Source organism: Castor canadensis, chromosome 12, assembly GCF_047511655.1.
Source record: "Castor canadensis chromosome 12, mCasCan1.hap1v2, whole genome shotgun sequence".
In the NCBI taxonomy this organism is placed as follows: Eukaryota; Metazoa; Chordata; class Mammalia; order Rodentia; family Castoridae; genus Castor; species Castor canadensis.
The window spans coordinates 96,009,971-96,026,521 of NC_133397.1; the positions used below are offsets into that span (position 1 = coordinate 96,009,971).

The 16,551-nt window shown below is 40.7% G+C and overlaps 1 protein-coding gene and 1 long non-coding RNA gene across 10 annotated transcripts in view; one reads left to right on the forward strand and one right to left on the reverse strand.

Moving 5' to 3' along the window:
* The window catches only part of LOC109678892 (uncharacterized), a 243,798-nt gene that overhangs the window by 67,131 nt on the left and 160,116 nt on the right, over positions 1–16,551 (reverse strand). The window lies entirely within an intron of this gene.
* LOC109677554 (sulfotransferase 1C1) overlaps positions 1–16,551 on the forward strand; it is a 67,694-nt gene that overhangs the window by 31,648 nt on the left and 19,495 nt on the right. For all 5 annotated transcript variants that reach the window (XM_074050534.1, XM_074050532.1, XM_074050533.1 and 2 more), the window contains one exon: positions 7,814–8,009. In XM_074050534.1, the coding sequence (XP_073906635.1) occupies positions 7,838–8,009 (172 nt within the window). In that variant the 5' untranslated portion in view covers positions 7,814–7,837. The remainder of the gene's footprint in view (positions 1–7,813; positions 8,010–16,551) is intronic.

Sequence of the window (16,551 nt, forward strand, 5' to 3'; positions counted from 1 at the left end):
TGCCCAGATGTGCATATGAAAGTCAGCACAAGCAAGCCTGGACCCTTGAAGTGCAGGGAGTCAGCAGTAAACAGCTGAAGGCAAACTTGGGCTCTTCAAACGTCTCTGGAGAAAACTGGTTCCCATGTAGAGAAGACAGTATCATCCTGGGCAGTACAGGAAAAGGAAGTCTGTCTTTAAAGTGATCAGCATAAGCCTATGAAATAGATCAAATCATAGAGCTCACTTGGCCCCCATGTAATAATTAACATAAAAGCAAATCACAAGTTTGTGACCTGGGCCACCTGGCAGGGTCATGTCCAGAACCTCTCTGTAGATATAAACTCTAAACCAGACTGGATAGTATTCTGAAGTATATTCCCCCAGAAAATATATTCAGATGTGAAATCAAACCCCATTCATAAAGAATGAGCAGAAAAATCAAACAGAATACTAAGAACTCCTACTAAAAGAGTATAAATATATATTGCCATTCATATTTTACAATAGAGATTAGACACAACTAAAAAGAGAATTAAAAACATAGAAGAGTAGATGTCCTGAGTTAAGCTATAGCTGCAGGAACACCTTTTTTAAAAGCTAGAAAAAATACTTTAAAAATATATCTCCTACAATGCATTGCTGAACTGGTAAACTCTAAAGGAAATCCAGAGAAATGAGAAATAAGTGTGAGGTCCCTGATACAGGGGGTGGGGAGAGTCTCATTCTGACAGTGGGGGCTGGGGCCAGAAGATGAAGCTCAGGACCACAGAAGTGAGAAGTGCGAATAAAGACTGAATCCAGTGAAAGCTCACCCTCACAAGGCTGTGTTGCCCCCCTGCCTTGGCAGGGATATTGACAGTGAGGAGGAAAATTGTCCCTGCCAATCTGAAATCACATTGCAAATTGTATAAGCAATCTGACAAACAAATGAAACCTGTTTTTCTCATATCTTTTTCTTTAGAAAATTTTAAACCTTGAAAAAAATAGTGCAAAGAATACCCATAAACCCAGTCCTCGATTCCCCAAATGATGTTTCACTGCATGTCCCCACACCATCCTCTGCTCTCCTCATATTTATGCCTGTGTATACTTGTGTATATGCACACACCCACATGTGCTCTACTTTACTGAGTCCCCAGTGTACCTGAGGGCATTGTAACACTACAGCCCTATACTTTTCAGCTGTCCTAACACCACTAAACATACAGTCTATATTCAAATGTCTTCTAAAGTTTGTTTTTACCGTTTCGGAATCCAGTGAAGTTTCTTGCACTGCATTTGTCTATGTCTCTTTAGTCCCTTCTAATCTAGAAGGGTCCTTTCAGCCCAAACCATTTTGTTTTCTTTTGTTGAATATTGACATATAGTGTTGATTCTTTAGAAGAATCCAGACCAGTTGTCTTGTAATGCACCCCATACACTGGATATAGTCACTTCACCTTCATAATTATATTCAAGTTAAACACTGGTAACTAGAATACCACTCAGGTGTTGATGTATGACAACATCACAGCAGAATCTAATGCCAGCCACTCCTGCTACCAAGGATGCTAAAGTAGAATACTTGGTTAAGGTTGGGCCCTCAGAGCGCTTCAGTATGCAGGAATATTTTCCACTTTGTAATCTGTGCAGATACTTTGAAACCATATGAATATCCTGTTATCTTTCAATGTCTTACCCAATGGTTTTTGAGATTTGCTTGTATCATCCCTTAAAAATTTAAGGAAAAAAAACAAAAATTAAAACTAGAGAAGGCATATTAGCTACAACAGATCTATATGAGAGGGAGTGGATTTCTCAATAGCAGAGAAAGGGAGAGAGAGAGAGAGAGGGAGAGAGAGAGAGAGAGGAGCTAGGAAAAAATGGGATAACAACATTGAAAATAAAAGGCTATGCCTGTCAAATATTGACTGAGGGCTATATGTGTCTGTGCTCATGTCAGAAAAACTAAACTTAAAGAAAATGCAATATTAGAAATAAAGATGGAATTTCATTATCATAAAAGAAAAAATTCAGCCAGAAGGTAAGACTTTCTTGAACTAGTCTATAGTCATTAACAGATTCAGTTATAAAGAGCAAAAATAGAGAGAATTACAGGTTGACAAACTTTATAATCATTTTGGCTCTTCTACGCACATTTTCTAGTAAATAATGAATCAAAGTAACAGAATTTAGTGAAGCTATTGAAGATTTTAACAGCACAAATAACAAACACCAGTAGATAACTAATAAATGAACTGAACTCATCGTGTAATGAATCACAGCACAATCATTAGGATAAGAGACCTGAGTAAAAACAAGGGCCTTCCTACATAACCACATCACCATACATTCTACCATCAAAGAGTGCCAACTGATCCAAGAATACCTTTCGTGATTTTTTTAAAACTGGGGTTCAATCAAAGCATCTGTGCTATCCCTTTATCCCCTTTACATCCAGAACAGTTTCCCAACCTTTTTTGGTTTTTCCAGTATTAACCTTTTCAAAGAGGTCAGGCCAGTTGTAGAATGTCCCACATTTTGATTTTATATGATTGTTTCCTCTTGTTTAGATTCAAATTAATAGTTTTGTCAAGAATACCACAGAAAACATTATCCAGGTTTTAACCACATTACTAAATCTTAAAAGATATAATGTTAAGTGAAGAAATCAAGTTTTATCAGACACTTTAATGGTGTTTTTCCTTTGCTTTTGCTCTTTTCTTTGGTGTTGAGCATTGAACCTCAGACCTTGCACATTCTAAGCAAGTGCTCTACCACTGAGCTACATCCCCAGTGAAGCATTTTAACCCAAGTGATTAATAATTAAAAATGTAAAATATAAACCAACAAAAAATTCATTAGTTGGTGTAGTGGGGGAAAGTATGAGTGGAGGCAGACATACAAGTCAAATTCAGGATAATGTTCACTGGTGTCTCCACTGGGTGAGAGCCTTACCCTGCCACCCAGCCTCACGTTAATATACAATTAATGTTCTTTACCTGAACTTCTTTTTCTGAACAGAAACTACTAGAGGGCTACAGGCTTTTTCTCTCCATACTCAAGACAGTTTAGCTTCATTCAGACCAATTTTGATTCCTCTCAGAGGAAGAAATCAACCTGTCAATTTTGGGTCACTCTGGTACCAGAATCTAGCTGCCTCTGCTTGGCAGAGGCCACCTGGCACAAGGAGTCACATCTGAAGATATTCACAGAATATTTACAGAAATCCATGAAAGCCTTTTCTGAGAACTGCTGAGTTTACTCTCTGTGACAAGCACAACATGCTATAGGCAGAAGCCACAGGACAAGGGTCAGCACTTCCCAAATGTAGGGTCTGACCCCGGTAGGCAGGTATGGCCTATGGCCTATTCCACCAGCTCCTCCTGGATCCCAGCCCCCCAAGACCATTTGTTCTACATTGGGGGTCTTCTAGAGGCTTCAGATCTGTCCTCTCTTCATGTCTCTGCTTCAGTCTTCAGAGTCTCAATCCCTCATCTGACACCCCAGGACCAGACATGGTCTGGTGTGAGAACATCAGAAAAACAACAGACAAATAAGCCACACCTTAGGAGGGTGGCAACTGGCACTGTCCAAGCACAGGGATGTTTCCACAGCAAGGCACATGACACCCCACTGGTGGATATGCAAGACTAAAAGGGGCTCTGTCAGCTGGAGTCAGATGCTGCACCTTGTGGGTAGGGCAGTGTGTCATTAAAAAGCCTTAACAGAGCTTTGGTGGTTTCAAACTCACTAGAAAGGCAGTTGCCTGCCAGCTTTAAATGCTAATCAGCTAACACCATCTAGGACTCTGCTGTCCTCCAATGTTCTGCATGGTCCTGGCCCAGCTGCTGTTTCTCTGTGACCCCTGGGCTTATCTTTTTCTCTGCTCCCATAAGAAGCTGCATCCTACCCCAACTGACAGAGCCCATTTTGTTGTGGATGCCCACAATAGTCCTGAGCTGCCTATTTCCCAAAATGGCATTGGAGGTGTCAAGTCTGGGTTGCAGGAATTACAGTGGTCTCCTGGGGAGTGAGGGCAGTGACCTAGAAGTCATATTTATTGTCATTTAGGGTCATAAGGACCCTGCCTAGTTCCATTCATAAAATACCAAAAAGAACTATGAATTGGATCAAAGGAAATGACAGGTAATAAGTATACACTTTCCAAATTTATAGGATAAGCTCTTCATAGGATAAACTCTGTGCTGCATCTCTGAAACAGATCCCATCTGTACATCTACATGCCCTGAAACAGATCGTGTATTTTGATATCTTAGGAGATAAATGAATGCTTTGATTTCTTCCTTTCAATAACATGGTGTCTAGAATATAAAAAAAGACATAGTTGGATAATTAACTGTACATTAAAAAACAGAGTCAAAGATCAATTAAGTTATATTTTGGAGTGCCTTCAGAAATGAGTTGAAGATAGATTACCCAGGGGCAAGGGCACAAGTACGCAAATTCAAATCATGAAAGGCCAAAAGCTATTAAGGACATAGTAGTAAATCTGACATGGGTAAAACAGAACATGGGACAGGAATGGCTGATAGTAGATGAACTGGAAAGCCCACCAGGGACCAGATTCTAGCTTGGCCTTGTTTGGAAACATTGCCATTTTTTAATATTTCAAATATACCTTCCATTCAGGAGCAAGAGGTAGCACCAATAGGCATACAGACAAGACCTGCCAAAATCAGCTGCATATCCTGCATGAGCTTTCCATCTTTGGGCTACTTCTTTAAGGTCTACATCTTCATGGCCCTATTAAAGCCATCCTGTGGCCCATTAATTTTCTTTTTAAACAAGATCACAGATGCATCAGAAAATAGATGTGATAGGCCTGAGTGGGCTTGAAGCACACTGAGGATTTCTTTATACTCTTTTTTTTTTTCCTTTGTACTGGGGTTTGAATTCAGGGCTTCATGTTTTCTAGGCAGGTGTTCTACTTGTGCACCTCTAATCCACAATGCAGATTTTTGAAGCATTGATTTTACCTGCACATTTTGGATGGAAGGAAATTATTTCTATCTGCAATATTAATAGATATATTACAAATAATGGAAAATCCATTTGATTTTTTAAAAATATACTTTATCTTTAGAGCAGTTTTAGATTCACAGTAAAATTGAGCGGAAAGTACAGACTTTCCTAGTCTCCTTGACCCCTTCCACAGGTACAGCCTCCCCACCAGAGCTGTACATTTGTCACAACTGATGAGCCTGCAACTGACACATCCTATCACCAGAGGCCATCAGGAGTCACTCTTCATGAAGTGTATTCTACAGGGTTTACAGAAATGGATAATGACAGGGACTCACCATTGTACTATCACAGAGGGTAGTTCCACTGCCCTAAAAATCCTCTGTGCTCTGTCTTTTCATCCTCCCTCCCCCAACCTCTGGCAACCACTGATCTTGTTTCTGTTGGCATAGTTTCACCCTCTCAAGAATGTTACACAGCTGGAATCATACAGTGTGTAGCCTTTTCAAACTGCTTCTTTCTCTTAGTCAGGGTCATTCTAGATTCCTATATGTCTGTTTTTCTTTAACCTTTTTATTAGCATACATTAGTTATACAAAGGGGTTTCATTGTGACATTTCCATACATGCATACAATGTACCCAATCAAATTCACCCCATCTGGCCCTCCCCCTCATATCCCCTCTCCCTTGTTAAAACAATTCAACAAGTTTCATTGCTATATTTTCATATATGTGTATAAAGTACTTTGACCATATTCACGCCTTACCTCCTTTACCTTCTCCTTTTGCCCTCCTTCTTCCCACTGGTACCCACACCAAAATAAGACCTGTTTTACATTCCTGTTATTGGTTTTTAAGGACTGGATTCTGTATATGAGAGAACATGTGATATTTGTCTCAATCTAGTTTTATGTTTTTGTTTGTTTTTTGCAGTATTGGGGTTTGAACTCAGGGCCTACACCTTGAACCACTCCACCAGCCCTTTTTGTGTGTGTATGATGGTTTTTTTCAAGATAGGCTTGGAACTGTGATCCTCCTGACCTCTACCTCCTGAGTAGCTAGGATTACAGGTGTAAGCCCCTGGCTTCTGGCCTCAATCTAGTTTATTTCACTTAATGTGATGATCTTTAGTTCCATTCACTTTCCTGCAAATGACATAATGCCATTCTTCTTTATCGCTGAATAATACTCCATTGTGTACATATACCACATTTTCTTTATCCATTCATCTGCTGTGAGCACCTAGGCTGATTCCATGGCCTGGGTATTGTGAACAGTGCTGCTATTAACATGGGTATGGAGATATCTGGACTCTATGTTGACTTACATTCCTTTGGCTATAATATAGCCAGGAGTGACATAGCAGGATCATATGGTAGTTCTATCTTTAGCTTTTTTAAGGACACTTCCTACTTACTTCCATAGTACTAATTTACATTCCCACGAACAGTTTGTAAGGATCCTTTCCCTTCCCGCCCCTTCCCCTACTGCATCCTTACCAGCATTTGTTGTTTGTTTTATTGATGATAGCCATTCTGACTTGGGTGAGATGGAATCTCAATAATGTTTTGGTTTGTATTTCTTTTATGGCTAAGAATGTTGGTCATTTGTACTTCTTTAGAAAAGAAGTCTTCTTAATTCCTCAGCCCATTTATTAATTGGATTATTCATTCATTTGATGTTTAATTTTTGGAACTCTATAGATTCTGGATATTAATCTTTATTCAGTTAATAACTAACAAAGATCTTCTCCTATCCTGTAGGCTTTCATTTGATTATGATAATTGTTTCCTTGCTGTACAGAGCTTTTTAATTTGATGCAATCCTATTTTTCAATTCTTATTCTTGTTTTCTGAGCAATTGGAGTTCTATTTAGAAAAGTGTTGCCATTCCTATCTTCAAGGGTCTTCTCTATGTTTTCTCTAGAAGTTTCAAAGTTTTGGGTCTTAAATTAAGATCTTTGATACATTTTGAATCATTTTTGTACAGGGTCTAGTTTCAGTCTTCTACATGTGGATATCCAGTTTTCCCAACACCATTTGTTGAAGAGACTATCTTTTCTCCAACATAGTTTTTTGGCACCTTTGCCAAAAATCAGATGGCTGATTATTACTAAATCTTCTATTCCACTGATATATATGTCTGCTTGTATGCCCATACCATGCTGTTTTTGTTACTATGGCTCTGTAGTATAACTCGAAACTCATTTAGTTTGGGGTCAAAAGTTTTTTCAAAAATTTCTCTTGTGCCTAAGCTGCTTCAGGGCTCACCTCCAACTGTCCCTTCTCCCCCATCAATCCCCATATATGTTACCTCCTCTGCCTTGGTGACATGAATTCCTAGTAAAGTTTAACACATGGTCAGCATGGACTGCTTGTCTATCACGTAAGAAGAGAACAGTGTTCTCATGTAAGAAGAGTGTGATGACCATCTCAAAGGATAGATACCACACTAATTTTTTTTTTTTAATTTCAGAGTCCTTTCTTAAGAATCCCAAAACAGAAGGCAGGTAAAAACAAACCAGCTCAGGTTAAAATGGACAAGAGGGCAGGGCAGAACCTATCCCTTCAGGAACACCTTTCCCCAGCCTTTCCAGGATCCCAGGGCATCCAGTGTGCTCCAAGCATCTGTAGCTGCCTACATATGACTGGTCTTAAGGAATGGAAACCAAGTCAGTAAACATGATGCATTTGTTTGTTTATCATCAACACTCTGAAACACCTCCGGGTGTCCACCATTTTTTACTTTCCTTGCTTAAATGAACACTAAACATAGTAACGAACTTCCACCATTTATCTCACCCAACTCTCTTAGAGAATAATTTTTTAAGTATTATTAATGATCCAAGTTCGCCTTTCTTTTAAGCACCTGTCAAGTTCACATTCCAATATGTCCTTGGAGAAAATAGAAGATCTCCATCTGGAGGAAAAATACCTACAACCAGAAACCAAAGAAGTGAATGGGGTCCTCATGACCAAGATGATAAGTGATAACTGGGGCAAAATATGGAACTTCCAAGCCAAGCCTGATGATCTCCTCATCGCAACCTATGCAAAGGCAGGTGGGTGTGATAAAGCGATGGTTGTTGATGCCATTTTTAGCAGATGTGGACCTCCTAATTTAAAAAAATGCAGTTTCACCAAGGCTGATCCCTGAACAAATGAAAACCAGACATGCTTGTGAGCTCTGATGTCCCTTCCTCCAAGATCCTCCCTTTTATTTTGGGCCCTGGTAGAGAAAGAGATGGACAGAATCACAAGCCCTCAACAGATAGAGTAAATTACAAAGTGGCATAAGAATATGAGGTCTGAGAAATAGTGTGCAAGTCCTTACAGTAAATCCTGCCAGCTAGGCACTCCTTGTTCTCCTTTGTTAAGCTTTCCTGGATTGCCTGCCATACCTGCCCCTAAACCCGCTCTTAGTGGCAGAGACAGAAGTGGAACTAAGTGCTTATGGTCCAAGGTAAATAGCGCTGAGAGAGCTGGGTCAAAAATGTATGGTAAATGGATCTGGGAAGAGGAGGTGATGTTAAAAGAGCCAAATAAAATGAAGAGGGGCCTGAGGGGAAAGGAGGGTCAGGAAAGGCAATGGGTATTGCAGGCTTGTGCCGGGTAGAAAAAATAGGAAACAATGCCAGCAGGAAGACTGATAAATGACTAAAATTCCCCTGTGTTACCTGTATTTATCATTCCATGCAGTGTGACCAAGCAAGGTAAATAACTTCAAGCTATCACTACTTTGCAAAAGGCTCTCAGTGGCCATTTGACTCAGAAAGAGGAACATTAGCTATCTAGAACCAGGATTTCAGGAAAGGGTCTTTATTAATTCCTTCTGTGTCACTGTGGCCAAATACCTGACAGAAACAACTTGAGGAAAGAAAGACTTACTTTAGCTCACAGCTTCAGAGGGCTTAGTCCATGGATGCTTGGCCCATGCATTTGAGCACAAAACATTATGGTGGTGGGAGTATGTAGCAAAAGAGGTTTGCCACCTCATGGCAGACTGGAAGCAAAGAGTGAGGAAGGGACTGGGGACCAAGTACAATCTTCAGAGGCATATCCCCAGTAAACCACTTCCTGCAAGTAGATCCTATATTCTAAAGTTTGCAGAACCTCCCAAAATAGTGCCACTCATTGGTGACCAAGCACTCAAAACATGAACCGGTGGAGGACATTTCATATTGAAATGAGAGATTCTGCCCCAGGCCCCCAAAGGCTCATGATCATCTCATAATGCAAAAATGCTTTTAGTCTATCTCCAAAACCCTAAAAGTCTTAATATTTCCAAAATTGTTCAAAAGTCCAAATTTAAAGTCTTTTCTGAGATTTAAAGCAAACTCTTAGATATAAGCCCCTATAAAATCAAAAAGAAAGTTATATACTTGCAAAATACAATGGCAAATAAAACAACCACCCCCCCCCGGCCCCGCCCGAGAAAGGAAGGAATAGGAGAATAGCAAGGAAGGATGGGATCAAAGCAAGACTGAAGCTCAACAGGGCAAACACTGAAATCCTCTAATTCCATGTCTGGCATCTGGGACACAGTGAAATGATGTGAGCTCCAACTAGATCCCTTCCCTATGGCCTTGCCATTTGCAATCTACATGGCCTCTCTCTTAGGCTGGCTCCATTCCTTGCCTGTTGCTTCTTCAGCAGATGTTCCACATTTCTGGCATCTTCAACATTCTGGGGTCTCCCTCTTGCAGCTTAGGCTTTATCCTTACAGCTTTATGCATCACCCTCTCAGTAATAGCCTACAGTGACTCTGACCCTCTCACACAGCCTGACCTCCCATGCTTTCCTTTGAAATCTGGATTGAAGCCCTTATGACCTGTAACTCTTTCATTCTGCATACCTACAAAAACCAGCTGAGCTTGGTGAAATGAATCCTTGGGAAACAACTTCCTAGGTGGTGCTGTTGGTACAGGGAGCCCCAGAGATGCTCTCTTTTCAAGGAAAAGTCTTTCAAATGAGTTTACTCTCTCATACTTTTGAGGTTGTTTATGGATAGTCTAGCCAATTCCTGAGATGCCCTTAAGGCATCTCTTCTATTGTCCTGATGCAAAGTTCTTGGTTTGTTTTTCTAATGGTGATAATCTCTTTAGAAACTATACCTTCCTTAGCTCCAACTTTATAAACCGACTTTTCTGATCAAACTGCAAGTTTTTCAATTCTTTCTTCTCTTGTTTGTTGCTCCCTTTTCTCACTGTAAACCTAGCTAAAAGCAGCTAACAATAACTATGCCACAGCATGTTCCTAAATGCTGGACTGCCTTGAAATCTCCTCCACCAAATTAAATAGTCCATCACCTTTAAACTCAGCCTCACACAAAGTCCCAATATTGAAAAAATGTAGACAAGTTCTTTGCCAGAATGTAACCTGAATGGCCTCTAATCTGAGTCCTTGTTCCCATCTGAAACCTCAGGAGCCTGGTCTTCACTGTCAGCATTCCTGCTGGCATTCTGGTCTTCTGAGCCCACACAAGAATCACCCACGAAGTTAGGCTTCAGCATTGTAGGGCTTCTCTAGCTCCACACCTCCAAACTCTCAAATCCCTCCCACAAACCAGTTCCAAAGGCTTGAGGAACCACAAGGTCAGGTTTAGTCACATCAAGGACTCTGTTAATGGAAAATTTAGCACTGGTGTATATCCTGGTTCTTTCATCCAGCAAGAGAAGAATTCAGGCATGATGCAAAAATGCAGTGAAAGTAATAGCAAAGTTTATTAGGAAAGGAATTTAGTATACAGGATAAAAGTGGTGGTGGGGGGGATGGGACAAGGGGGACATTTCTTGCTCCCTGTGCAGGAAATGGGCGTAAAGACTCAAAGTGACTGTTCTATATTTTCTGAGCTGGGGATCATTAAGGTAAGAGATCTAGGTGGACAAGATTCGTGTTAAAACAGGGAGGTGTCATTCAGGCTTACTTAAACCACAGGAACAATAGGTATGCTTTAGGACTTCCCTTTGCTAAGACATGACTTTCATTCTTTTTGCCCGCCACCAATTCAATGAGCCTTGTAGCTTGTTAACATCTCAAAGAGGAAGGAAGATGCAGATAGCCTTTAAAGTCTCCCTCTTCTTGTAATTTAGCATCTAAAAGGAGATGGGAGGATGTGCCTAGTTGCTCTGGCTTTTTACACTTTTACTTTCTAGTTTAAATGTATGAGCCTGAACCTTTTACTATTTATTAAAATAATATAATTTCCCTGTCTCCTCAGCTATCTATCCTGCCTCATCCATCCCTCTTGACTACTACCTAACAACTCCACTTCTCTGTATTGGTTAGCTTTTCTCATCATTATGACAGAATGCCTGACATAAACAATTTAAGGGAGAATGGATTTATTTTGGCTCATAATTTCAGTCCATCATGTCACAAAGGTGTTGTGGAGGAGAGCTGAGTCTATGAGGCCTGTGCATGGGGTATGAAAGATTTCCCAGAAAAATAAGAATTGAAGCAGAAGCAAAGTTTTACTCACTTTCCAAGGGAGCAAAGGGGCTGATACTTAGAGGTATCTGCCCAGAATAAGGACTACGGTTTATAAGCATTTGAGATGTAGAAGGGATGTATTGTTAATATTACATTTTTTTCATTTAGCTAGCTGTTCCAGGAAGCTAAATGTTTTGCCAAGGTGGTTGTTTGTTAACTTGTACAATCTTTCCTATGACACCATGAGGGCAAATATGTTGTCAAAAAGATGCAAGCGGGGTTCCACTTCGAGGCAGGCTAGAATTAGGGCAAGTTTGGGACTCATAGAAAAATATTACATCTTAGATTAACCATGCTTTGGCTCAGGTACCACCCTCACCTGGCTGGGAACCACATATGCCCCTTCCCACTCATTGATTATTGGATGGGAATCACCTGGTTCTGTCCTTCCCCTAAATTAGCATAAGTTTTAAAAGTACCTGAGAAAGAAAAGCTCAGTCTCTCTGCTGGCAGACTCAACCTGTGCCTACCAGGCTCCCCTTTGTATTTCCTTGTTTACATGGATGTAAATGGAGTACATGGATGTAAACTCCATTTACATCCATGTGTACTGCCATGGATTCTTCCATGCAGGACAAAAAAACTGGAAGTTTTCTGATCACTGACTGAATGAGTGTTGTTAACTTGAGTTCAGAAAAAATAGTTTCTGCAAAACAAAGTAAAACAGATTTCCTGACAGACAAGATGGAGTCCTTTACAAAATGGAGTTTGTTAAGCCAGTTTAAATTGGGACTTTACATATTCCCCCATCAGACTTAGGAGACCCATTCTTTGGGACATCAGATCTGAGTTTATCCAGAGTGACCCCTATTCTAAGAGGAGTTGAGGGAGGAAGAGCCGTGATCCTGTCCTCTTGAGTAGGATCATAGAATTATCCCTGAGAAATGAGGCAATCCCTCTGGGGTAAGGGCTGGAATTGGACAGTTTTAAAGGCCGAGTTGATATTAGGAGTATGTAGGCTCTCTATTAATTGGGTCATATGGTTTTGGAGAAAAGTGATTAAGATACAAATGATACAGAAGACACACAATGGCATCCAAAGGTCCTAGAAAGGGAGACAGCCAAGAAACCAGGACCAGATGTTTAGTTTTTAAATTAAACCAATCTCATTCATATTGAAGGCTTCTTTTCTTTTTAGTTATTGGCCCATTTTAATAGGTCATCTGAGTTAGTTTGTACAATTTTAGACTGGTTTACATAAAAGTAGGATTTTCCTTTTAGCATGGCACATGTGCGTTCCCATGTTTCAGTTAGGAGATCAAAAGCTCTTCTGTTTTGGAAGACTACCCCATTAGATCTAATTGTATGGATCCTTGGAGATCACAGATGGCTAAGTACTCAAGTGATGGGAGGGAAGCAATCTTATGCCTAGATTAATGAATCCAAGAAGGCAGACCCAAAACTCTTGCAGCTGCGGGGGTGGTTAAGATAACCTAGAAGGGGCTTTCCAGGGTGGCTGAAGAGGTTTTGTTTGTCTAGGGAGGTCTTTTAGAAGAACTCAATCTCCAGCTTATAAAGTGAGTGTTTTAAGAGTACAGTCTATGGGTTGAGGAAGAGTTTGATCAGCATATTTTTGAGAAGCCAGTGGGTTAGTTTAATGGCAAGTAAATGAGAACCTAAGGGAGGAGGGTTCTGAGGAAGTTAGGATACAAGGAGATAAAGGGCATCTGTACATGAGTTTGGGGGGAGGGGTGATTAAAAGTCAAAGGAGATCCAACTTTGGTAGAGTTTCAAAGAAAGTTTAGTGAGTTTTCTCTTGAGAGAAGAATGGACTTTTTTCCTTTTTTTTTTTTTTTTAAGCATACTAAGGTTGTCAAATAGAATGAAGTTAACAAGTACACCCAAAGCTTGTGCCACCTGCTGAGTAATTTAACAAATAAAGGCTGGCCTCTTGTCACTCCTAAACAGAAAGACCAAATCTAGGAACAAGAGATTGCAATAAGATCTTAGTAACTTTTGAAACTCTATTAGATGCAGTGGGAAAGGTCTCCATCCATCCAGCAAAGGTATCAATCATGGTTAAAAGACATTTTTATAACAGTTATGTGGAGGCATGCATGTAAAACCTAGTTGCCAGTCCTGACCTGGTAAGTAGCCCCTACAATGGATAACTTCCACTTAGGTTGATAACTGTGCAGCTCATATAAGTTGTAGTATAAGGGAAGAATGTTATATGGAGGGAATTCTTGAAAAGTGAAGAGGCCCTTTCTTTCCAGATGACAGCATGGGAATATAGGACATGATATGCATATTTTGAGTGAGTACAAATATTTAGTAACTGACTGTCCTAATTGCTAGGCTCAGGTCAGGGCAACCAGTTTTGCTTTTTGGATGCAGGTATTGGGCATTAAGGAGAAACTTGCTTAACAATGAAAGGTGGCAGAGAAGAGAAGTGTCTGATATGGAGGGGTCCAAAAAAGCAAGTCAGTTAGGAGATTTAGAGATCAGTGATACATGAGTACCAAATTTAATAATAATGTCCCTATGCAGGGAAGTGGTTGGGTAGTTGGGGATAACTAGGAATGAGTGGGTAAACAGTTGATCTTCCAGGGCACAAGTTAATAAAGAGGTTTGGAGATCCATAAGAGGCTGTCTTCCTACTCCAACTGTGGTGGTAAATTATGGGGAGAGAGGTTCTGTAAATTCAGAGTGAGCAGAGTAAGCAGCTCCAGTACTGATAAGATTAATTGGCTTACCTGTTATACAAAGAGTTACCAAAGGCTCAGCCATATTGATGGTGAAATCTGGAGCCTGGTCCAGTGCTGGGGCCCATCAATTTCCTGTGTCCAGAAGTCCCAGGCATGATGAGCCAACTGGAGGTGCTTCCCTTAAGAAGCTGCCTGATTCCTGAGGAGAGTCATTTCCTCCTTTCTTAAGGAAGGGACAATCCCTCTTTCAGGGTCCTTCTTGTTTACACTGGGGACAAGGTCCTGGAGGCAGTCACTTTGAGAGCATTCTTTGCTCTAGTGGCCAGGCTGCTTACAGAAGAAGGAAGTCCCATCATTGGGGCCCTTGCCAGAGGCATTGGATTTGTCCAACTAGCCAGGAGTAAGTCTGCCCTCTAATGGCATTACCGACAAGCACCATCAGTTGGATAGACTCGGACTGCTCCTTCAAGTTTATTCATTTTATTTTAGCCTTTCTTTGTTCTCCATATCCATCACTGACAATTTTAAAAGCCACATCAACCAGTTCTGAAACGGGGATGCCTGGTGCCTTGTCAAATTTTTGCAGTTTGCACCAAATGTCAGGGGCTGACTGGGAGATGAAGTTCATGGCCAGAACAGATTTTCCTTCCACCCAGTCAAGGTCTAAATTAGTGAAATGACAGAGGTTGTGAGAAAATTGGGAAAGGAACAGCGCAGACTTTTCATCTGCATCCTGGGTAATCTCTATTGCTTTGTTAAAATTATCAGGTTTGATGGTGGCTCTTTTCATTTCCTCTATGAAACATATCAACATGTGATCTTGATATCAGCAGTCAGGGGAATTAGTGCCATATTGGAGTATCTGGAGGTCCCAACTGGGGTCTTTATCAGGCACTGTATGCATTCCAGAATGTATTCATTGGCCTGGCAGTGATTTAAGTTGTCTGCATATTTTCTAGCTTTTATTTGAATTCTATTATTTTTTTCTTGATTTAGGCAGGTTGTTAGAAGGGCATGAATAGTAAGGATGAAATATTCAAATTCCTTAGTAAAACGAGAGGGGTCCTTACAGAAAGTCTGTAATTTGGAGAGTTTGGTTTTAATTTCTGACAAATCAGACATGGAAAAAAAGAACATGAACTCTGAAACTTCCCTCCACTTCTGCCACTTTTCTACGAGGGTAGAGAGAAGGGAGGTGTATGAGGTCTAAAGGGGTTCCCAGAGCTGGTAGATCTCACAGGAATGAGAGGAGAGGAGGATCCCAGGAGAGGATGGAGGAGAAGATGACAAAAAGTTGTCTTCAAAGTTAGGTGATAGAGGACATTGAGAGGAGGGAGTCCCAGAGGAAGAGCCAATATTAGTAGGGGACCCATGGTCTCTAAAGGATTGAAGAGAAGGATAGAGAGGGGAGGAAGGGGAAGATGAGGATGAGGACAGGAGAAGAAATTCTGAGAGACTTTAATAGGAGGTCAATAGGCCAGGGGAACATCCAGAGGGAAATCTTGTGCCCTTCAGAAGTAGGAGGGAGAGAAAAGGGAGTCAGAAAGAACATGTGACAGGTGCATCAGAGGTCCGAGTATTAAGAGAAGGGCCAGAAAAGCCTGGGAATAAGGAACCTCCAACCATTTGTTTAGGCAGTGACAGTATAGCTCAACATGCAGACTAGTATTAAAATTAAAAGAGCCATTTTTAGGTAAAACCTCTTGGTTAAGCAACTTATATTGTGGCCAGGCAACATTACAGTAGATTAAGGTCCTTTGTTTTAAGTCAGTCAGGCCCAAGTGCTTCCAGTTTCTGAGGAGACAGTACAAAGGGAAGGTTCTTTAGTAGGCCAATTGAGCGTTGCCCATAATGACAACTAGAAGGAAGCAGAGGGGATGAAATTTTGAAAGAGAAGACACTTTTGGCCCAGAGTTCAGAGGAGGTATCCCCCACTCTGAAAGACCCAGAAGAACTTCTCGAGTTTCAGCATTCTGAGTTAAGAGATCTGATAAGAGAGCACCCCCACCATGAACATATCTCACCTAAAGAACAATGACAGACCCAATATCAGGGTTTTAAAACCCAGAAAACTGCCATCATGTCCCAAGAAATGCCTTTTCCTCTAAATGCCAAAAGGAAATGGAGGTTTGTCCTATGATGGTATCAGTTGAGTGGCGGGGGGAGTATCACCCAATACAGGCCACCAGAAATGTTAGGTCTAAGTCCATGGGGCTTGTGGGCAGGGCAAAAGATTTCACAAAAAACAAAAATTAAAGTACAAGCAAGGTTTTACTCACTTTTCAAGAAAGAAAAGAGGCTGATAGCCACTGATTGCTTTGGTGGGCAATAAAATTGATTTGGGGCATATGCGAACAGTAAAACCTGAGAAACACTTAAGATTTTGCCAAAAAAATGGTTTTAGTAGCCACTTTGTGTCAGCCAAAACAGGAGACTTTGTCTTCCTGTGTTTTCAGAAAGTTGC